The 24,481-nt window shown below is 44.8% G+C and overlaps 1 protein-coding gene across 2 annotated transcripts in view; it reads right to left on the bottom strand.

Moving 5' to 3' along the window:
* Positions 1-24,481, bottom strand: part of CASKIN1 (CASK interacting protein 1) — a 439,648-nt gene that overhangs the window by 24,266 nt on the left and 390,901 nt on the right. The window contains exons 11-15 of one of the 2 annotated variants that reach the window (XM_088470340.1): positions 14,463-14,561; positions 11,808-11,923; positions 10,396-10,465; positions 9,263-9,357; positions 3,218-3,328 (exon numbers count right to left, since the gene is read on the bottom strand). In XM_088470340.1, the coding sequence (XP_088326466.1) occupies positions 3,218-3,328; positions 9,263-9,357; positions 10,396-10,465; positions 11,808-11,923; positions 14,463-14,561 (491 nt within the window). The remainder of the gene's footprint in view (positions 1-3,217; positions 3,329-9,262; positions 9,358-10,395; positions 10,466-11,807; positions 11,924-14,462; positions 14,562-24,481) is intronic. The other variant, XM_088470341.1, reaches the window with a different exon arrangement.

Genomic DNA, 24,481 nt, shown 5'->3' on the forward strand with positions numbered 1-24,481 from the left:
CTAACCGTAACCTCCCCCTAGTGCCTCACCCTAAACTTCCCCCTTCCCTCATAGCCTAACCCTAACCTCCCCCCTTCCCTCACAGCCTAACCGTAACCTCACCCTAGTGCCTCACCCTAACCTCCCCTCTTCCCTCATAGCCTAACCATAACCTCACCCTTGTGCCTCACCCTAACCTCCCCTCTTCCCTCACAGCCTAACCCTAACCTCCCCCTAGTGCCTCACCCTAACCTCCCCCCTTCCCTCACAGCCTAACCCTAACCTCCTCCTAGTACCTCACCCTAACCTCCCCTCTTCCTTCACAGCCTAACCCTAACCTCCCCCTAGTGCCTCACCCTAACCACCCCCTTCCCTCACAGCCTAACCCTAACCTCCACCTAGTGCCTCACCCTAACCTCCCCTCTTCCCTCACAGCCTAACCCTAACCTCCTCCTAGTACCTCACCCTAACCTCCCCTCTTCCTTCACAGCCTAACCCTAACCTCCCCCTAGTGCCTCACCCTAACCACCCCCTTCCCTCACAGCCTAACCCTAACCTCCACCTAGTGCCTCACCCTAACTTCCCCTCTTCCCTCACAGCCTAACCCTAACCTCACCCTAACCTCCCCCCTTCCCTCACAGCTTAACCCTAACCTCCCCCTAGTGCCTCACCCTAACCTCCCCCCTTCCCGCACAGCCTAACCCTAACCTCCCCCTAGTGCCTAACCCTATCCTCCCCCCTTCCCTCATAGCCTAACCGTAACCTGCCCCGAGTGCCTCACCCTAACCTCCCCCCTTCCCTCACAGCCTAACCGTAACCTCACCCTAGTGCCTCACCCTAACCTCCCCTCTTCCCTCATAGCCTAACCGTAACCTCACCCTTGTGCCTCACCCTAACCTTCCCCCTTCCCTCATAGCCTAACCCTAACCTCCACCTAGTGCCTAACCCTATCCTCCCCCTTCCCTCACAGTCTTACCCTAACCTCCCCCTAGTGCCTCACCCTAACCTCCCCCCTTCCCTCATAGCCTAACCGTAACCTCTCCCTAGTGCCTCACCCTAACCTCCCCCCTTCCCTCATAGCCTAACCCTAACCTCCCCCTAGTGCCTCACCCTAATCTCCCCCTTCCCTCACAGTCTTACCCTAACCTCCCCCTAACCTCCCCCCTTCCCTCATAGCCTAACCCTAACCTCCCCCTAGTGCCTCACCCTAACCTCCCCCTTCCCTCATAGCCTAACCCTAACCTCCCCCTAGTTCCTCACCCTAGCCTCCCCCCTTCCCTCATAGCCTAACCGTAACCTCCCCCTAATGCCTCACCCTAACCTCCCCCTTCCCTCATAGCCTAACCGTAACCTCACCCTTGTGCCTCACCCTAACCTTCCCCCTTCCCTCATAGCCTAACCCTAACCTCCCCCTAGTGCCTAACCCTATCCTCTCCCTTCCCTCATAGCCTAACCGTAACCTGCCCCGAGTGCCTCACCCTAACCTCCCCCCTTCCCTCACAGCCTAACCGTAACCTCACCCTAGTGCCTCACCCTAACCTCCCCTCTTCCCTCATAGCCTAACCGTAACCTCACCCTTGTGCCTCACCCTAACCTTCCCCCTTCCCTCATAGCCTAACCCTAACCTCCACCTAGTGCCTAACCCTATCCTCCCCCTTCCCTCACAGTCTTACCCTAACCTCCCCCTAGTGCCTCACCCTAACCTCCCCCCTTCCCTCATAGCCTAACCGTAACCTCTCCCTAGTGCCTCACCCTAACCTCCCCCCTTCCCTCATAGCCTAACCCTAACCTCCCCCTAGTGCCTCACCCTAATCTCCCCCTTCCCTCACAGTCTTACCCTAACCTCCCCCTAACCTCCCCCCTTCCCTCATAGCCTAACCCTAACCTCCCCCTAGTGCCTCACCCTAACCTCCCCCTTCCCTCATAGCCTAACCCTAACCTCCCCCTAGTTCCTCACCCTAACCTCCCCCCTTCCCTCATAGCCTAACCGTAACCTCCCCCTAATGCCTCACCCTAACCTCCCCCTTCCCTCATAGCCTAACCGTAACCTCACCCTTGTGCCTCACCCTAACCTTCCCCCTTCCCTCATAGCCTAACCCTAACCTCCACCTAGTGCCTAACCCTATCCTCCCCCTTCCCTCACAGTCTTACCCTAACTTCCCCCTAGTGCCTCACCCTAACCTCCCCCATTCCCTCATAGCCTAACCGTAACCTCCCCCTAGTGCCTCACCCTAACCTCCCCTCTTCCCTCACAGCCTAACCGTAACCTCACCCTTGTGCCTCACCCTAACCTCCCCCCTTCCCTCATAGCCTAACCCTAACCTCCCCCTAGTGCCTCACCCTATCCTCCCCTTCCCTCACAGTCTTACCCTAACCTCCCCCTAGTGCCTCACCCTAACCTCCCCCCTTCCCTCACAGCCTAACCGTAACCTCACCCTAGTGCCTCACCCTAACCTCCCCCCTTCCCTCATAGCCTAACCCTAACCTCCCCCTATCCTCCCCCTTCCCTCACAGTCTTACCCTACCCTCCACCTAGTGCCTAACCTTATCCTCCCGCTTCCCTCACAGTCTTACCCTAACCTCCCCCTAGTGCCTCACCCTAACCTTCCCCCTTCCCTCATAGCCTAACCCTAACCTCCCCCTAGTGCCTCACCCTAACCTCCCCCCTTCCATCACAGTCTTACCCTAACCTCCCCCTAGTGCCTCACCCTAACCTCCCCCCTTCTCTCACAGCCTAACCGTAACCTCACCCTAACCTCCCCTCTTCCCTCATAGCCTAACCGTAACCTCACCCTTGTGCCTCACCCTAACTTCCCCCCTTCCCTCACAGCCTAACCGTAACCTCACCCTAGTGCCTCACCCTAACCTCCCCTCTTCCCTCATAGCCTAACCGTAACCTCACCCTTGTGCCTCACCCTAACCTCTCCCCTTCCCTCACAGCCTAACCCTAACCTGCCCATAGTGCCTCACCCTATCCTCCCCCCTTCCCTCACAGCCTAACCCTAACCTCCCCCGAGTGCCTAACCATCACCCTCCCACCCCCAGCCTAACATCGACCTCCTGACATTTCATATGTATAATGTGTATGTAATTGTCAACCTAATATCTACATTCTGACCTGAAATACTGTTGTAGAAGATCAGCATTTTATATTTAAGCAACTAATCATCTGTTTTAGTTCAGCATTACATGGACTTGTCACTGACCAGCATTCATGTATCACCCAGCCATTCCTCACCTCGGGGGTCATTCTACTAATGGTTGGTATGTCATAGCCAGAATTGATAAAGTTGGGAGCATACAGCTGGAGCTGAAACTTGCACAGCCACTGGAACACCGCCTCTGCGCTCTACAGGGAGGAGACGTGTATTAATATAATCTCACCTCTATGCATAGAATTTCTACTTTCAGAGCTATAGTTACAGAAGCGGCTTATACAAACTTAGTTGCCAATATTTTAAAATAAGTTCTAAGCAAATATCACAGAGATCAATATGTAACTGAATATTGTATATAATTCATGTGAATCGCGTCTAACGTACGGTTCCCTCATCCAATATTAAATGATGTATAATACAGAGACTACAATGGTCAAGACAACTGTACGTGTAGGTATAATCATGTGCATATAAGATGTCTATGGTTTGAAAATACTGGACACCTGGGGTAATAGGTATTTGGGACTAATTAATGAGCTGGACATTAGGGGGGTATATTTACTAAAGGTAGTTTTTATCCATTTTTAAAATCGATCACAGGACATATGAACTATATAATTAAACGGCTTAAGATTTGGGTTATAATATTAATATACTGGTCATATGAGCTATATAATTAATGAACTGGATATTATTATTATACAGGTCATATGAGCTATATAATGAATGAGCTGGATATTATTATTACACTGGTCATATGAGCTATATAATTAATGAACTGGATATTATTATTATACTGGTCATATGAGCTATATAATGAATGAGCTGGATATTGAGGTATATTATTATACTGGTCATATGAGCTATATAATGAATGAGCTGGATATTGATGTATATTATTATTATACTGGTCATATACGCTATATAATGAATGAGCTGGATATTGATGTATATTATTATTATACTGGTCATATGAGCTATATAATGAATGAGCTGGATATTGATGTATATTATTATTATACTGGTCATATGCGCTATATAATGAATGAGCTGGATATTGATGTATATTATTATTATACTGGTCATATGCGCTATATAATGAATGAGCTGGATATTGATGTATATTATTATTATACTGGTCATATGAGCTATATAATGAATGAGATGGATATTGATGTATATTATTATTATACTGGTCATATGAGCTATATAATGAATGAGCTGGATATTGATGTATATTATTATTATACTGGTCATATGAGCTATATAATGAATGAGCTGGATATTGATGTATATTATTATACTGGTCATATGAGCTATATAATGAATGAACTGGATATTGATGTATATTATTATTATACTGGTCATATGAGCTATATAATGAATGAGATGGATATTGATGTATATTATTATTATACTGGTCATATGAGCTATATAATGAATGAGATGGATATTGATGTATATTATTATTATACTGGTCATATGAGCTATATAATGAATGAGATGGATATTGATGTATATTATTATTATACTGGTCATATGACTTATATAATGAATGAGCTGGATATTGATGTATATTATTATTATACTGGTCATATGAGCTATATAATGAATGAGATGGATATTGATGTATATTATTATACTGGTCATATGAGCTATATAATGAATGAGCTGGATATTGATGTATATTATTATTATACTGGTCATATGAGCTATATAATGAATGAGATGGATATTGATGTATATTATTATACTGGTCATATGAGCTATATAATGAATGAGCTGGATATTGATGTATATTATTATTATACTGGTCATATGAGCTATATAATGAATGAGCTGGATATTGAGGTATATTATTATTATACTGGTCATATGAGCTATATAATGAATGAGCTGGATATTGATGTATATTATTATTATACTGGTCATATAAGCTATATAATTAATGAGCTGGATATTGATGTATATTATTATACTGGTCATATGAGCTATATAATGAATGAGCTGGATATTGATGTATATTATTATTATACTGGTCATATGAGCTATATAATGAATGAACTGGATATTGATGTACCGTATATTATTATTATACTGATCATATGAGCTATATAATGAATGAGCTGGATATTGATGTATATTATTATTATACTGGTCATATGAGCTATATAATGAATGAGCTGGATATTGATGTACCGTATATTATTATTATACTGGTCATATGAGCTATATAATGAATGAGCTGGTTATTGATGTACATTATTATTATACTGGTCATATGAGCTATATAATGAATGAGCTGGATATTGATGTATATTATTATTATACTGGTCATATGAGCTATATAATGAATGAGCTGGATATCGAGGTATATTATTATTATACTGGTCATATGCGCTATATAATTAATGATCTGGATATTGATGTATATTATTATTATTATACTGGTCATATGCGCTATATAATTAATGAGCTGGATATTGATGTACATTATTATTATACTGGTCATATGAGCTATATAATGAATGAGCTGGATATTGATGTACATTATTATTATACTGGTCATATGAGCTATATAATTAAAGATCTTGACATTTTGGCTATACTGTAGCATAATTTGGCATGTAAAAAAAATAAAGAAAGAGCTAGATAAAAAGTTATAGGAATCACAGATATAGGATGTCTTTGTGGCGGTCAGTGTATTCTTTTTTAGTAAATCAATTCTATTTTGTATATCAACCTTTTGTTAATGTGCTGGCTACAACCGAGAGTTGTAGAGAGTTATCATGATCACTGAACTGTGGTGCCTCCTGTTAAGGCTCATACACACTAGATGATGTGTGGTATTCACAGATTTTTTACGTGACGGGGGTGTCAGTAACGATAAGTGCATGCACACTTGCCGATGCCGGCAACGACGACGGGGGGGGGGGGGGGGAGCGGGCATCGTTCACGATATCCCCACATTGAGCTGCATGTTCAGCCGACTGGGGATCGTCCATCAGTAAGTGCATACACACTGAACGATGTGAACAGTATATTGTTCAACGATATCGTTCACAAGTATCGTCCAGTGTGTATGCGGCTTAAGACTGACTCTATAAACCTGCTCTTATTATATATTCATTTACAGCAGACCCTGAAATTGCGAGATTACCGCACAATTGCATTGTGGTGCTGTTCCACTGTTTGTCTCACTGTTACATTGAATTAGGGAATAGTCATTGTTTCATTTACTGGCTTATTGCCATATGCTCATTCTGGCTGTTTTTAATACTTCTTAAATCTTCTTGGCAGATACAAGGGGGTATATTTACTAAAGTGCGTGTTTCTAGAAGTGGAGATGTTGCCCATAGCAACCAATCACATTCTAGCTACTATCTTCTAGAAGGTGCTAGATAAATGTTAAATAGAATCTGATTGGTTGCTATGAGCAACATCTCCAATTCTAAAAACTTTAGTAAATATACCCCCAAGGAATCAGAACCACTGACTAAACACTTCGACTTGGACATTGTGCAAAGATACATATCTATAAACCATATAATGGGGAAGAAAGTTTCCAAGCAGCAGAACATCTAGGGTTCGGGAAATTTACAAGATGGTTAATATGTCAGCATGGTCATAATGTCGACATTTAACACGTCGACACTGATGAAATGTCCACATGCTAACAATGTCGCCAATCAGCAATGCAGCTGTTCCGGAGGTAAGTACTGTAACCCTAAACGCAGCTAATGTTCCCGGCGGTTGCGGCTAATGTCGCAGGTTGAGACTAATGTTCCGGTGGTTGCGGAGGTAAGCATTGTAACCCTAAACGCAGCTAATGTTCCGGCAGTTGCGGCTAATGTCGCAGGTTGTGACTAATGTTCCGGCGGTTGTGGAAAACTGCAGCTGGGGTGGTAAGTCCCTATCCCTACTGTCTGCATTTCCCTTTTCAATATTTACGATGTCGTCATTATGAACACGTCGACAGTTTGCAGGTGTCGACATGTTAGTTGTTGATATTTCAACAATGTCGACATCATAACTGTTGACACTGTACTGTCAACATTCATCATAACGGCCTGGCCTAATGTCTAATTGAGCTTCAGCAACAGGTTCCAAACTGGGAACCATTTTCTACAACTCTCCTTCTGCCTGCACCAGGGGAACAATAAATAATAAATAAATACATGAAACCGCAGCAGAGAACGGTCCCCTCCCATAAGGGAACACAGAGACAGACGTATCTAAGGGACAGGAGGGGCCAGGAGGCTTCTCTTACATGTGGCTATTAGTCACGGCTAGGAGATCAATACATCGACTGAGGACAAGAATAATCTCTTTCAAGGTGAAACCTGTTACATGGACACTGCCGTGGCTCAGCCTGAGACCTAACCTCATCACACTGCTATGGGGGAAAGCAAGTGCAGCCTCTATCCTAAGTCTGGTCACAGGTTCATGGCAAGTTTATGAGGGTTTATAAGGTGACGGAAGCCGGGAATGTATCACTGCAGCAACGTGCACATAGGGCCTGATTCAGAGTTGGATGCTATGCAGATATTCACGGAGCTGAGCGATTATCGGTAAACTGTGCAAGTGTCTAAGTCGCAATGCATATGCAACAAAGTACATTACCGTAGGCGCTCGCTGCAACTAAGTACTCTCAGTGCGATTGGCAGTCAGGGAGCATTTGGGGAAGGTAATGAAGTGGCGGCAAAATATGCAAGCGTGTTGCAACTGTATCGGGGGCGTGTCACATCCTGCGTATGCGATCCCATACACAATATATATGTCTCCAACATGCTGGGTACACACTAGACAGTATCTCGTCTGATCCAGGCGGTTCGGACGAAATATCGGGGTACATAGTTTAGCGTATACCCTCAATGTCACTGACGGCGCGCGCTTCCATGCATCGTCAGTGACAGCGTTTGTCGGACCTGCACCACATAGTCAGCGGGGGACATGCTGCCCAAATGCAGCATGGCCCCCGCCGTCGCTTCCTTGCTGACAGCATCGGCAAGTGTGTACGCACTTGCCGATGCCGGCACCCCGCTGGGTGCCGTAGCTTACGAGTGTGTACCATCCTTAAGGAGTTGCACTCCCAACCTGTATCCGGTACTGAGCTGGCAATAATCTGTGCACGCGGCATCATGGAGAGAGAACTGTCAGTGTGGATAGGTGGGAATATAAAAATGCTAGAACTGGAGGTCTGTAGTGAATACAAATCCTGATTGGACAAGAGCCACCGCCAACCCATTAAGGTGCCACAGACATCGGATGCACAGTGTCCTAACTGCTTAATCATCCAGGGAGTGTTCAATCTACCAGCGCTGGCAGTTCTCTCCTCTCCATGCTGCCAAGTGAGGGTCCACACTTTATTTACAGGTAACTGTGCCAATTCCACATGCAATCCCCCACTGATGGTTTATATGGGAGTGGGCTCCTACAGAGGGGCATTTAGAGAAAAGAGTAGGGACATGTGCTGTCTTTCTGTTAGCAGAGATGGCATCGGGTAGAGCAGACCCCATAAAAAAAAGATTTGGGTAATGTGGACTCTTCTGTGCTCCCTGAGAGTCATATGCGAGTGCCTAGGTTGCCTAATGGATGATCTGGCTAGGCGGTGGAGCACGGTAGTTATTATAGTTATTGTAAGTGTGGTACAGCTTGTGCTACCCCGACTGTTATTAAGGATAAAAAGGGAGAAGCTTTGTGTTGCCTGGTTGGTATCCGAGATTACGAGCAGGAGCTATGATTGTTGATTCCGGAGATGAACTATGGCAGAACTTGTGCTGTCTGGCCGTTATCAGAGATAATATAATATAAGATCATTATTATATTATGTGTGCTGTCTGGCTGTTATCAGAGATAATATAATTTTATATAATATAATATCATTATTATATTATATTATGTGTACTGTCTGGCTGTTATTAGAAAGATACAATGAAAATTGTGTGAGTTGTAATGACTGTCTAATAACATACCACTGGAGACACACAGATACAGTAGTTTGCTAAAGAAAGATCCTCTATTTTGTGTTTGCAGACAAAGTAACATCAGCAAATGGCATGTCATAATACACAAGGCAGTCAATAGTCGATATTGCAGCTTAATCAATCATCGCTGTTGTCTACCTTTCCTTCCGACATAGCCTCCATTTTCTTTGGGTGGTCTCCGTATGTCTGGTCAATGTAAGGAGAGCTTGCAACGCTCTGGGGTCGCAAGGATCCTTCATGTATCAAACAGAACATGTTAGAATATATTTCAGAGTGGAGAAACACGTACTACAGTCACAAAACTAGATGCGTCCCCGGTTTATCGCTAATCCCAGCAGAGAATGACTATAAATTGAAAGATAATTAACAATGGAAAGAGAGAGAAAGGAATTTATCTATGGACACAAATTATTTGTAATTTAACTGTCGCTACAGAGAATACTAAAAAAAAAAAGCACAAAATTTATAATCATTACACGTATCGGTGTTGAAAAGGGATAAAAGATTATAAAGTAATCACAAAATAATACAGATAAATATTTCAGAATGCAAAGCAATGCAGGGAATTAGATTGGCACGGAGACATGCACAACAACCTGGAGGATTAAAGGGCAACGCGGATGATTAAAGGGCAACATGGAGGGTTAAAGGACAAGATTGGGAGTACAAGTTATTTTGGGGCACAGGACAAGGTATAATAATTGCAGGGCAGCATAAACATAGCTGTACAACAAAACAAATCTAAGGATAACATAAATTGTTATGTTAGTAAAGCTGGAGGGTTAATGATTATACCAACATATTGTACAAATCACATTCAAAGGCTAATAGCAAATTGTTACATTGATTATGGATTATTTGCAGTACAGTTGGTCATTCCATAGCATGTATTAGTGTATAAATGCAGGTTAAATTCAATTTTATTTAGTATTTTATATCAGTCATCCTGAAAATGAACAAATAAATGCATTAATAGAGAAATACGGAGTATAACCATCCATTTCTATTATAACTGCTACTAAAATGGGGTTTATTGATCAATCAGAAGTACATTGCCTTCACACTGGTGGCAGCCATTTTGTGGCCTTTAGCCATATTTATGATAATGCAGCCTTACTTTCTCTCTAGAACAGGAACGATTAGTGTGACCATTTAAGCACATGAGAAGGGCAGGGAACGTCTAGATAGACTCAGTATTTCCGTATTGTGCAACATGTTTATTTTCATGAAAATCTTGCCTTTTAAGACTGAGATTTTTGAGCTCCACGCACCTGTGTGGCCCTCACAGGCGTCTCCAGGCTCCTGCCCCAATGCCTTCTGGGAAAGAACAGTGGCGAGCAGCTGAAATGGAACGGACGTGAGGACAAGACCAAAAGAAAAGGATGTAAGAGGAAGAATGTGAGATGAAGGAATATGGAAGTGATGTCCATGTTACTAGATAACACTGCTTCCTCATCCCCACTGGGTACCATCATACTAGGAAGCGGCAGATCACTCATTTAATGTTACGTTGAAAATTAAAGTAGATTTTTTTTTTTAACCATGCAATATAAGAACTGCCGCAAATTATATGCCGGCTAACATAGTAGAAGACTATTTTTGGGTTATAATGAAACACCCTTGAGTTGTAGAAGCCTGGAGAATCATCAGTCATTATGGTCGCACATTGGTTGGGTATGTCATCCGGCCAATGTACCGAGCGACCAGGATCTCGGTCTGATTTGGCTACCCACATAGGTGGCCAAACTGGATGAGTTCTAGCCCACTGGCACTTATACCTAGCGGCTAAATTCCATCTAGACCACGTGTCACCTGCACACACTTTTCCCTAGCGTCTATCTTCTGATTCTATTGACTAACATGTCATGTCGATCGTTTTCAGATTACTATCAGCCATCATATTCGGTTTGGGTTGGTGCTGCCTGGCCATATTGGCATATGTGTGGTCTTCAGTACATACTGTATAACAGCTGACTGTCCAAGATGGAGCTGGATTTAAGGGAACTCTACACATCTGTTTTAGGCAACCAAGACTCGGGAGTATATTTACTAAAGGTTTATTTTAATAGATTTAAAATTGATCGAAATCGTTCACCATCGATGTTGTGTTTCTGGGGCTAAATCACACATTTACTAATACTTAAAAAAACGAAACAAAAATTGTGTTAGTAAATGTGTGATTTAGCCCCAGAGACGCAACATCGATATTGATCGATCTTACATCGATCAAAATCAACCACCCCTGGAGGTGAATACTGTTGGTGCACTCAGAACAAAGTAACATGTTTCCTGAGGTAAATCTCTCTGCTGTAATAGGGGATGAGAATCCATCAACCCTTCACTTCTACCTGTTACCACGGGACAGATTGAGCAATATGAATGCTAGCGCTTTCCAAGCTGGAAATATAGTGCAAAGCGCCTGTCTGACACCATTTTTTGTGGTGCAAAGCTGCTTATAAACAAACTTGGAAGATACATGTTTGGATATCATTTTATAAATGAGTAAGTACAAATGTGAACTAGACATTAGTGGATAACCAGTGGGCTTGTAGCAGAACAATACGATGGTCCGCAGGGTTTTCTCCCTCACAGGATTAAGTTTAGCCTGTATTTCTGGTGGGCTTGTTGTTTTCCATGTCACCAGTTTATATTTTAAACAAAAAGTTCTCCCCGCACTATATACCTTGACCCCCTCTGCGTTAGCGGGTATAGCGTGGGCACTGCTAGCACTCTGACCGCTCCCAGAGCTTCGACCACTGGTGGCGCTTCCTGTGCTGCCCATGCTGTTACGATCACCACCTGGCACGGGAGCAAGAACAAGTTTGTATTAAACAGATCTGAGGCTGGGTGGCCGTCTTAAAGTACATCCGTTACCAACACGCGTGGGGGGCAGCAATTGTGTGGGCTAAACCTATATCCATAAGAATGCAGCTTATCAGTGGAGTGATGTGGATGGGACACTAAGTCACCGGTTCCCAGCGTACCTCCCACCTGTCCCAATTGCAGGTCACTGTCCCCTTGTTCCGTCAGTCGGCACCTGTGTCCAGTCTTCCTGGAACGCTGGGAGGTAAGTCCCACTCACCATGGCTGACTTCGTTATTATTAGGGGAGGAGGTTGAGGATAGCCTAGTGCTTCAGAAGAGCTAAGCCCCCATTTGACAGTGCAACCAACATGGCGTCACCATGCCCCTATGTTGTGTGCGCTTTGCCTTGGCGCGCGCAACTTGGACTTGGACTCTGTGTAAATTAATTGTTCGGCTGCATTCTTATATGAGTTCTGCCACAAAATATCCTGAGTGGCTCCGTTTTTCCCATATAATGAAAGGAGGTATATAAATATAGTTTTAGCCCATAAAATAGCTCCCTCCACTGTGTACAGGTGATGAGTGCACCCAGGGAACACAATCTACCCAGACTGTCATCTTCTTTCTAAACAGCTCTCCCCATGTGTCTTTGGTTTAATGGTCCCATAAGTGGTGCATTAAGCTAATCTATAAGTGTAATGGGCATTCATGCTCTCAGTAACTAAGATCAAAGCGTACAGAATCATATAACAGATCAAGGGTACAGTATAAAGACAACCAAGACACAGAAATACTTACTGGCGTTATTGTAAGCAACACTTCATACACAGGTACATACAACTCTCTACTGCGCGACTGGGTTTGGGGGCAGCACAGTCCCCCTAATTCTGACCACTGTCTACATTCCATCCACTTACTAAACCTGTACTGACTTTCCCATACTGCACTGCTAGCACATCTAGGGTTCTGTCAGGCACTGAATGAAAAATAAATAGAGATCTGATGTCAGACAAACAGCGCAGAGAAGTGGAGATGAATAATTCATGAGACAAATGGGCTGATGATGGGGATAGGCAGTTGCTAGCTGTGAAAAGGTCCCATGATGCTTAACAATAGCAACTACCCATTAACCCACTTCACAGGCCCTGGAGAACGCTGCACGTTGCTCAGCGTGGCCCCCTGGTGGTGAAGGGATTAACAGTGACTCGGTGGTGAGGGTTATTACTGAGAGGAAGGCATAACTTGGCAGGAGAGAGGGAGGAATGTGTTAGTGGGTGACAAGTTATTCTTCTCACTGTGTTAAAAGCCTTTGTTATATCAGATGTTACCAGGTTCTCCAGTTTTATCAGTGGGATAACAAAGCCAACATCATCTGTATTTATGGTAGGCCAGATAAGCTCAGGTCTAGGCTCAGTCATTATCCCTCACCCCGACTCTAGAAAATAATGGCGGTGTTACTGTGCTAATACTTGGCCGACGGTCATTTGTGCTTCCCTTTTGGCCAGACTAATTGCTGCACCGGAGCTACTCAATTTGGGGGATTACCCCACGTGAGTCCTCGCAATCATGGAGCTGTGAGGTAAAGTCAGCGGGAAAAATAAACACAAAATGGAGTTCGTGCGCAGGGAAAAAAAAAACATTGATTCCGCAGTTTACGTAGAATCAGTGGGTTTGCGCGCCTAAATCCTGATTTTTCGGCGCTGGAAAAACACCCACGGGGATTTTTGCCTTCAATTAGTAAAGGGGCAAACACCGCTGCTAACTGAATACCCCCCATAGACTAATACTGTGTGTACAGTTTTTCCATGGGGGAATAACCTTCAATCACGGCTATAAGCTGCATGGGAGAAAACACCCCAATATTGTTCCTAACTACAAATCAGACACAATACCGGCTTCATATCTGTGCTCCCAATCCCCAGACCACCATTCCTGAGGGTAATGTTTTGTTGGCATTTAGACTGCTGCTATTTATCTCTGTAATCTCACAATGTAAGAGATTGAGCGGACGGTGACATCCACTTGTATGGTGTACTGGGATTTAGATATCAGATCATGCATTACATATAATCTTTATACTATATAACCCTCTATCATCTACAGCTCCCCCCAGTGCAATATCTGGGCACACAAGCCTGGCATAAAACACAAGTTGCCCACACTTGGACAAATCTGGTTATTCCACATGATTGCAAAGATCTGGATCTATAAATAATTTGGCCTCATTGCAAAGGTACAGTCATTCGGTGTAATGTTCAGATTAATGTTGGAGAAATGTGATTTTACTGAGGTGCCCTTAACTCCAGGACACCCCATCTCTGTAAATATTACATTGTGCAATTTCTTGGCCTAGTGTTATGTCTTTGGGTTACTTGATTTGCAGTGATTTATAACGAAGAGTGCTTTAATCTGGAAAATAAGTAAAGTATTGTTGTATTGTTGAAACCTAGGAAATACATAAAGTGCACATAACAGACTATACACATCATATTATTCAGCCAAAATAATGAGAGAACAATGTTATTACATGATACCTGCAAATGGTTTTCTCAGTACCCAAATTTCCTCCGGAGGGGCCACAGAGGTTGGGCCCGGAGACATATGAGACGGGCTGGATTCTGAGCCTCGAGAACCTTTATGAACAGGTGAGAAAATAAAATATGATATAAGTACACAGACAGTGATTAGTAGAAGCTTTATGAAGACTGAGGATTTGGGAAAAATATGAGATTACCAACAATAAAAGAGTAATATAATTACACGCAGGCCGTCTGACCGAAGGAAAATATTAAAGGGCCATTTACGAAAGGGCAAACGTCCATGAGAGCAGTAAAAATCCTGTATGAGACTTGTAAAAATAAACCCAATTGTATGGAAAAGAGTGATGGGTCTGCAGGGGTGCTAATTTTCCATCACCTAGTAGTAGGCACAAGGTAGATTAGGGGCACCTGAAGTGAGCAGACTCTGGCACTCAACATGATTTAATTTTCTGCGATGAGAATATTGACATGAGCAATTGGTAATGTATATTTACGGGTGGTGTACATACTTGCACAAGGACTTGAATTCTCCGTTGGTCAGTGGTGCCAGAAATCCAACCTTGTCCCTATACTGATAATGAAGCGCATTTCGCAATTTCCAAATGCCCTTCTTTGGGAAAGAGCACTACGACACACTAAGACTAATGTCATTTAATCACGCAAACACACAAAAGTGTCACATGTAAAAGGTACAGACCCAATGTTCCCTCTCTGACATGACTGATTGAAGATGTAAATACAGTAAGACCAAAGTGAGCTGTAATTTAGGAGGAAAACAAAGCTGTTTAAGTTACTGTCTCTAGTCCTCTTCTCCTGACATGGCACTGTATGATCCTATATACACGGCATAAATTAATCAACAACCAAAGAGAATTAATAAGAATTAATAAGATCCCAAAGAGAATTATGAATTTCCTTGTGGCTGCCTCTGGGCCCCTCCAACCCTCCTGAGCTCTGAGTTGAGGGAAGGGAGCAGTTAGCATTGAAACATCATCATCATCAACCAATCACTTATGAGAAATTCTGCACGTACAGAGACCGGTGCAGCAGATCAGGTCTGATTCCATTACCTGGTATTTTCAAGCCAAATCAAACTGATGCAGCACCACATCCCCTCAGTGCTGCCATAATATGATAGGTAACCCAAGGTGCCTCTAGCACCCAGCAGCATTTAGACCCAAAAACCTGATTCTTGCAGCCCAGAACCCTGCTCATAAACACCTCAACCTGGAATGAGAAAGAAAACTCGTCATGAAGTCGCCCCAGCACAACCTGCCCACAAAAGCCAGGCCTTGAGGAGGATGGTCCAAGAGTAGAGGTAGGTTGGAGTTTTCCTGTGTCCACCTTGCACATATTCCAGAGTATCCGTCCACAAGTGGTGGCACATTCTTCATTTAGATGGGGGTTTTATTCCAGAAATTGTAGTGGAACGTACCACGTAATGTGCATAATGGACGATTACACAACTATGTGGGCCCTCATTGGTTGGCAAATGTTAATAACCCTTTTTGAATGCCTCTGCCTAGCAAGATTGCTGAAATCTGCAGTTTCACAATAGATAGGGACCAACGGGGTGCCTAAACCAGCTATAAATGTAGTGCTCTTTAATTAACACATTCAATAAATAGAAAGTACAAATGATCTTACTGGAAAAATCAGACTGTTACCTACACAAGAAACATCAATTTTCGTTAACAGCTTCTACAGTAATAAACGTGACTATCACCCTCTATAATAATATTTGTCCTCTGTGCCACCCATTTAAAACCACCTCCCATAATGAGCACCAATTCATATTTATCCAGCGTTGGTCACATGGTGGACAGACCCTCAACACCGCTCAGCTTAGGATATGAAATGACGAGCCTGCAGACCCCTGTGTCCATGCAGCTCTCCTGACTCCCTAATGCATTGTGATGTGCCCCATGGGCCTGGCGCACAGTTGTACACTATGCCGATGTTTTCTCAGATGAGTGATTATTGGCCATCTGCGCATGCGTCTAAGTCGCACTGCGCATGCGTCAAGTAACATTACTGTAGTCGCTTGCAGAAAGTATTTATTTGCAGTGTGATTGACAGTCAGGAAACGCTTGGCAGTGGTGTAACTAGGGCAAGTCGGCCGGGGCTCGTACCCTGGGCGCCGTGTGACCGGCGGCACAGTGGGGCGCCGCAGGCCACGGTCAAGGTCCGCCAGTAAAGTCAGTGTAGTGACAGTAACACACACATAGCCGCCGGCGCTGGGTAGTACACTAGCGGTGGTGTGTGTGTTTCAGCAGCTAATGAGAGTCAGACAGACTCATTAGCTGCTGCGCCCACTGCAGGAGAAAGGCTGGAGCTGACTCATGAGCTCCGCCTTCCGGCTCCTCCAGTGGGTGATGGCAGAGACGTCATGGGAGTGGTTCTATTAGAAAGCAATGACTGATAGGTAGAGTGTTGTCCTTTAAGCAGCAGAGCTCTATGAAACAGAGGGCCTGATTCAGAGCCTGTCGCAGGGCTGTCCTCGCTCTGAATCAGGGCCGTCCTTCTTGATTTTTAGAGCGGCCTCCTGGCCGCTCGTATAGCTGTGGGTGACCACCCACAGCAATAGCGAGCGGCCAGGAAGATGGTCGCGATGGTCAAAACCATTGCGACCATCGGGCTTGCGACGAGACCCTTGTGGTAGGGTCTCGTTGCCGCGAGCCCTAGAGTGCTTTTGGCTCAAACAGAGCCGAAAGCACTCCCACTGACATCACTTGTGATGTCAGTGGGGCCGGCCCAAGACGGTAGGTATTCCTATGGGAACGCCTCCGTCTGGGCAGCCACGCCCCCGGCACGCCCACCAAAGGGGGCGTGCTGTCACTCAACATCGACAGCACGCCCCTTTGGTACGAGACCCGGAGAATGCGCTCTGGGCCACCATCGACCCGCTTGCGAGCGCTCAGCGCTCGCGAGCGGGTCTGAATCAGGTCCTGATTCAGAGCCGGACGCTCTGACAGAGCCTCCACCCACAGCTATAGCGAGCGGCCACGAAGATGGTCGCGATAGTCAAGACCATCGCGACCATCGGGCTTGCGACGAGACCCTTGTGGTAGGGTCTCATTGCCGCAAGCCCCAGAGAGATTTCTGCTCTGACAGAGCCGAAATCTCTCCCACTGACATCACTCGTGATGTCAGTGGGGCCGGCCCCAAACGAAGGCGTTCACATGGGAACGCCTCCGTTTGGGCAGCCACTCCCCCGGCCCGCCCACCAAAGGGGGCGTGCTGTCACTCAACATCGACAGCACATCCCCTTTGGTACGAGACCTGGAGCGACGGTTTGCCCGTCTCTATCCGGGTCTCGCGCATGCGCACTAGGCCACCATCGACCCGCTTGCGAGCGCATAGCGCTCGCGAGCGGGTCTGAATCAGGCCCAGAATCCAAATAATATAAGTGATGCTCCTATATGACACAGGGCCTGATTCAGCAAGAAACACACGGATGCTGATGCACGCAAACGGCCGATGTTCGCGGTCTGCGCATGCGTCTGGGACACAGTGCGCGAACAGCTCACTGCACCCCCAAAAGCGAGCGCAGTGAATACGCAGACCCAGGGAAAAGTGATTGACCGTAAGTACCGTTTGTGGGTGGATACGGGGAGTGGTGGGCCGAACGCAGGCGTGCCAATGCGTTCGCACCGCGTTACAGGAGCGTGCATAAATTAGCCACTGAGATGCTGGATGCAGCCTGACGTCCTCTGCGTGCAGGAAGTCTCTCAGCTCCTGCGGCAGGGTCAGGTCTACCTTTAGTCTACATGCTGCTTCGATGTTCCCGATGTTTTCTCAGCCTTGCGCATCAGTACGATCGTTAGTGTGTGCTGGGCGTCTGCATCTTTGTGCTGTGATTGCTGTGTGTATGCATTCATTAGCACAGTCTCGCAGCTCCCGGGTGCGTGTGTCTGCAGCCGTGCGTTCCTTGCTGAGGCTCAGGCCCATTGGGCCTGATTCAGAGCCGGACGCTATTTGCGCTTGCTCGTTCAGAAAAAAGGGGTGGCTATTCAAATGAACCGTTCGCTCTTTGCGGTCTGTTCACGCCTCTATGTCTGAACAAGCGAACAAAACTTGCGGTCGTTTTTTGGGAAACTACGCCCCCTGGCCGCTCGCATCCGACGTCATGTCCGCTATTTATTAGATTAATCGAGAACATCGACCAGCGTATGAACTGCTCGCTATTCTTGTGGTTGGTTTTTCCTACCGCAATCATGCGAGCAGTTCTGACTATAAAATAACCCAGTGACGTGGTCAATGACGCTGCTGTATTAATTATTCACACCAATAAAACGCCCGTTTTGACCTTTAAGCACGCCTGCGTTCGGATCTCCACTCCCCGTTTTCAAGCACCTTCCCGTTACCACCCACATACGCCTCCTCATGTCACTCAAAATAGCAGGCATTCGCTATTTAGCGAACAAACGATTTTCGGCCGCACTGACTGGTTCGCGCATGCGTATTACGATCCGTACGCATGCGCAGTTGTGCAAATATCGCTCGGAACGAACGAGCAGCCGCTTACGAGCGGCTCTGAATCAGGCCCATAGTCTCTTAAAGTTTGCAAAAGTTTTTGAGGCATAAAAATGGAATCTATCATATCCCAGTCTCTCTTCCACCTCAGGCTCTAATGACCGGCTTATGTCTGGCGACTGGCTCGTTTTCCAGTTCATCACATACCACAGAGCCAAAAATCTATCTGCTGCTTTCTGATAGAGAAGCTTTAGAGGATATATTATCCTAGGCCACATCATTCATCTTCTATATTCCCACAATCCTTCGGATATTCTGTTCTCCTGCCTTAGCATTACTCACTATCTGGACTGAACGTCTGCCTCCACGTCCTTCACAACACAACGTGGTTTCTTAGACTGCAAGAGAGCAAGTGTAATATAGTGTCTCATAGTGTACAAGTGTCTCGCAGTGTACCATAGTGTCTCATAGTGTACCATAGTGTCTCAGTGTACCATAGTGTCTCAACGTGTAACATAGGCCCTCATTCAGAGCCGCTCGCTATTTGCGGTCGTTCGTTTTCTAAAAAGGGGTGGCTATTCAAATGAACCGTTCGCACTTGGCGGTCTGTTCACGCCTCTAAGTCTGAACGAGCGAGCAAAACATGCGAACGTAAATTTGAAAAATACGCCCCCTCGCCGCTCGCACCATACGTCATGTCCGCTATTTATTAGATTAATCGAGTACATCGACCAGCGAATGAACTGCTCACTATTCTTGTGGTTGGTTTTTTCAACCACTATTTTGTGAGCAGTTCTGAGTTAAAAAAAACCAAGTGACGTGGTCAATGACGCTGCTGGATTAATTATGCACTCCCTTAAAACGCCCGTTTTGACCTTTAAGCACGCCTGCGATCGGATTTCCACTCCCCGTTTTCAAGCACCTTCCCCTGTTACCACCCATAAACGCCTCATTCTGTCACTCAAATTAGCAGGCATTCACTATTTTGCGAGCACATGAATTTCGACCGCACTGACTGGTTCGCGCATGCGTATAACGATCCGTACGCATGCGCAGTTGGGCAAACATCGCTCGGAGCGAACGAGCTGCCGCTTACGAGTGGCTCTGAATCAGGCCCATAGTGTCTTACACTATACCATAGTGTCTCACAGTGTACCATAGTGTCTTACACTGTACTATAGTGTCTCACAGTGTACTATAGTGTCTCATAGTGTACAATAATGTCTCACAGTGTACCATAGTGTCTCATAGTGTACTGTAGTGCCTCAGTGTACCATAGTGCCTCAGTGTACCATATTGTCTCACAGGGTACCATAGTGTCTTACACTGTACTATAGTGTCTCACAGTGTACTATAGTGTCTCATAGTGTACAATATTGTCTCGCAGTGTACCATAGTGTCTCGCAGTGTATCATAGTATCTCGCAGTGTACCATAGTGTCTCAGTGTACCATAGTGTCTCGCAGTGTATCAGTGTCTCACAGCGTACCATAGTGTCTCACAGTGTACTATAGTGCCTCAGCGTACCATAGTGTCTCATAGTGTACAATATTGTCTCACAGTGTACCATAGTGTCTCAGTGTACTATAGTGCCTCAGTGTACCATAGTGCCTCAGTGTACCATATTGTCTCACAGGGTACCATAGTGTCTTACACTGTACTATAGTGTCTCACAGTGTACTATAGTGTCTCATAGTGTACAATATTGTCTCGCAGTGTACCATAGTGTCTCGCAGTGTATCATAGTATCTCGCAGTGTACCATAGTGTCTCAGTGTACCATAGTGTCTCGCAGTGTATCACAGTGTCTCACAGCGTACCATAGTGTCTCACAGTGTACTATAGTGCCTCAGTGTACCATAGTGTCTCATAGTATACTATAGTGCCTCAGTGTACCATAGTGCCTCAGTGTACCATATTGTCTCACAGGGTACCATAGTGTCTTACACTGTACTATAGTGTCTCACAGTGTACAATATTGTCTCGCAGTGTATCATAGTGTTTCGCAGTGTATCATAGTATCTCGCATTGTACCATAGTGCCTCAGTGTACCATAGTGTCTCATAGTATACTATAGTGCCTCAGTGTACCATAGTGCCTCAGTGTACCATATTGTCTCACAAGGTACCATAGGGTCTTACACTGTACTATAGTGTCTCACAGTGTACAATATTGTCTCGCAGTGTACCATAGTGTCTCGCAGTGTATCATAGTATCTCGCAGTGTACCATAGTGTCTCAGTGTACCATAGTGTCTCGCAGTGTATCACAGTGTCTCACAGCGTACCATAGTCTTACAGTGTACTATAGTGCCTCAGTGTACCATAGTGTCTCATAGTGTACTATAGTGCCTCAGTCTACCATAGTGCCTCAGTGTACCATATTGTCTCACAGGGTACCATAGTGTCTTACACTGTATTATAGTATCTCACAGTGTACTATAGTGTCTCATAGTGTACAATATTGTCTCGCAGTGTACCATAGTGTCTCGCAGTGTATCATAGTATCTCGCAGTGTACCATAGTGTCTCATAGTGTACCACAGTGTCTCACAGCGTACCATAGTGTCTCAGTGTAGCATAGTGTCTCATAGTGTACTATAGTGTCTCATAGTGTCTCACAGTGTACTATAGTGCCTCAGTGTACCATAGTATCTCACAGTGTACTATAGTGCCTCAGTGTACCATAGTGTCTCGCAATGTACCATAGTGTCTCACAGTGTACCATAGTGTCTCATAGTGTACCATAGTGTCTCACAGTGTACTATAGTGCCTCAGTGTACCATAGTATCTCACAGTGTACTATAGTGCCTCAGTGTACCATAGTGTCTCACAGTGTACCATAGTGTCTCATAGTGTACCATAGTGTCTCAGTGTACTATAGTGCCTCAGTGTACCATAATGTCTCAGTGTACCATAGTTTCTCGCAGTGTACTATAGTGTCTCACAGTGTAACATAATGTCTCATAGTGTACCATAGTGTCTCATAGTGTCTCAGTGTACTATAGTGTCTCAGTGTACCATAGTGTCTCAGTGTACCATAGTGTCTCATAGTGTACCACAGTGTCTCACAGCGTACCATAGTGTCTCAGTGTCTCATAGTGTACTATAGTGTCTCATAGTGTACCATAGTGTCTCACAGTGTACCATAGTGTCTCACAGTGTACTATAGTGCCTCAGTGTACCATAGTATCTCACAGTGTACTATAGTGCCTCAGTGTACCATAGTGTCTCGCAGTGTAGCATAGTGTCTCACAGTGTACCATAGTGTCTCATAGTGTACCATAGTGTCTCACAGTGTACTATAGTGCCTCAGTGTACCATAGTATCTCACAGTGTACTATAGTGCCTCAGTGTACCATAGTGTCTCACAGTGTACCATAGTGTCTCATAGTGTACCATAGTGTCTCAGTGTACTATAGTGCCTCAGTGTACCATAATGTCTCAGTGTACCATAGTTTCTCGCAGTGTACTATAGTGTCTCACAGTGTAACATAATGTCTCATAGTGTACCATAGTGTCTCAGTGTACTATAGTGTCTCAGTGTACCATAGTGTCTCAGTGTACCATAGTGTCTCATAGTGTACCACAGTGTCTCACAGCGTACCATAGTGTCTCAGTGTAGCATAGTGTCTCATAGTGTACTATAGTGTCTCATAGTGTACCATAGTGTCTCACAGTGTACTATAGTGCCTCAGTGTACCATAGTATCTCACAGTGTACTATAGTGCCTCAGTGTACCATAGTATCTCACAGTGTACTATAGTGCCTCAGTGTACCATAGTGTCTCGCAGTGTACCATAGTGTCTCACAGTGTACCATAGTATCTCATAGTGTACCATAGTGTCTCACAGTGTACTATAGTGCCTCAGTGTACCATAGTATCTCACAGTGTACTATAGTGCCTCAGTGTACCATAGTGTCTCACAGTGTACCATAGTGTCTCATAGTGTACCATAGTGTCTCACAGTGTACTATAGTGCCTCAGTGTACCATAGTATCTCACAGTGTACTATAGTGCCTCAGTGTACCATAGTGTCTCATAGTGTACCATAGTGTCTCAGTGTACTATAGTGCCTCAGTGTACCATAATGTCTCAGTGTACCATAGTTTCTCGCAGTGTACTATAGTGTCTCACAGTGTAACATAATGTCTCATAGTGTACCATAGTGTCTCAGTGTACTATAGTGTCTCAGTGTACCATAGTGTCTCATAGTGTCGCAGTGTACCATAGTGTCTCATAGTGTCTCACTGTACCATAGTGTCTCATAGTGTACCATAGTGTCTCACAGTGTACTATAGTTCCTCAGTGTACCATAGTATCTCACAGTGTACTATAGTGCCTCAGTGTACCATAGTGTCTCACAGTGTACCAGTGTCTCATAGTGTACCATAGTGTCTCAGTGTACTATAGTGCCTCAGTGTACCATAATGTCTCAGTGTACCATAGTTTCTCGCAGTGTACTATAGTGTCTCACAGTGTAACATAATGTCTCATAGTGTACCATAGTGTCTCATAGTGTCTCAGTGTACTATAGTGTCTCAGTGTACCATAGTGTCTCATAGTGTACCATAGTGTCTCATAGTGTCTCACTGTACCATAGTGTCTCATAGTGTACCACAGTATACTAAAGTGTTGCAATGTGAAAATATGCTAATGCAGCAGGAAGCGTTTAAAGAGACAAGACACCTCATGACAGCATTGCAGATCCGAGTGCTGTGCCCGAAGATGCAGCATTGGATCACCATCAGCACCATCAGTCGCGAAGTTTGCTGCATCGGCCATGTGCGAAAGCCGAAGGCTACTCACAATGGCAGTCTTACCTGCATAGTCTTCTGACGCAGACGCTGTCCTCTGCACTCCCAGAAAATGGGGCCATCTCGTCCCCGTTTCTAAGAACACAGGCCGACGCCACCCCCTCCCCACCCCGAATGGCCAAAGCCTGTCAATCAGGCTGCGGCTTGGAGACACTGCGAGCGAGCGAACTTGCAGATGGAGGCTTACAGATGCGCAGTATACATCCTGCGCATGTGCAGTTCTCTCACCATCAGAGATGTACACCAAACATTGAGTTTGCATACATCTCTGAATGAGGGCCTATATAATATTTATAATTCATTCATCCATCCATCAGCCCAGTACAATCCTTGTGTTTTTGTTAAGTGCAGTGAGGTAGTTGTGTTTATTTTACCATTACTACATTTTCAATCTGTTTCGACTTTTAGGTACAAGACCGACCTTTATCGCTTTGATGAAAGGTATCTTATCTGGGATGGTAAAAGTAATTACATTTACCTCACAAACCTGAAAAAAGACTTCTGTTATACGGTGCAATGTTATGACGAATGCTCCACCATCACCATAAAGAAAATGGTAAAATTAGCCTAAAATAACGAAAAAAAACCCTCCAAAAATAGGCATGTAAATAAATAAATAAATTAGCAAAAATAAACAAGACAGAAACTGAAACAGGCAATAATAAATGAACAAATAAAAAATAATAAAGTGAAATGAAACATAACATGATGACATGGACTACCT

Source organism: Taudactylus pleione, unplaced genomic scaffold (assembly GCF_031769625.1).
Source record: "Taudactylus pleione unplaced genomic scaffold, aTauple2 ptg000098l, whole genome shotgun sequence".
In the NCBI taxonomy this organism is placed as follows: Eukaryota; Metazoa; Chordata; class Amphibia; order Anura; family Myobatrachidae; genus Taudactylus; species Taudactylus pleione.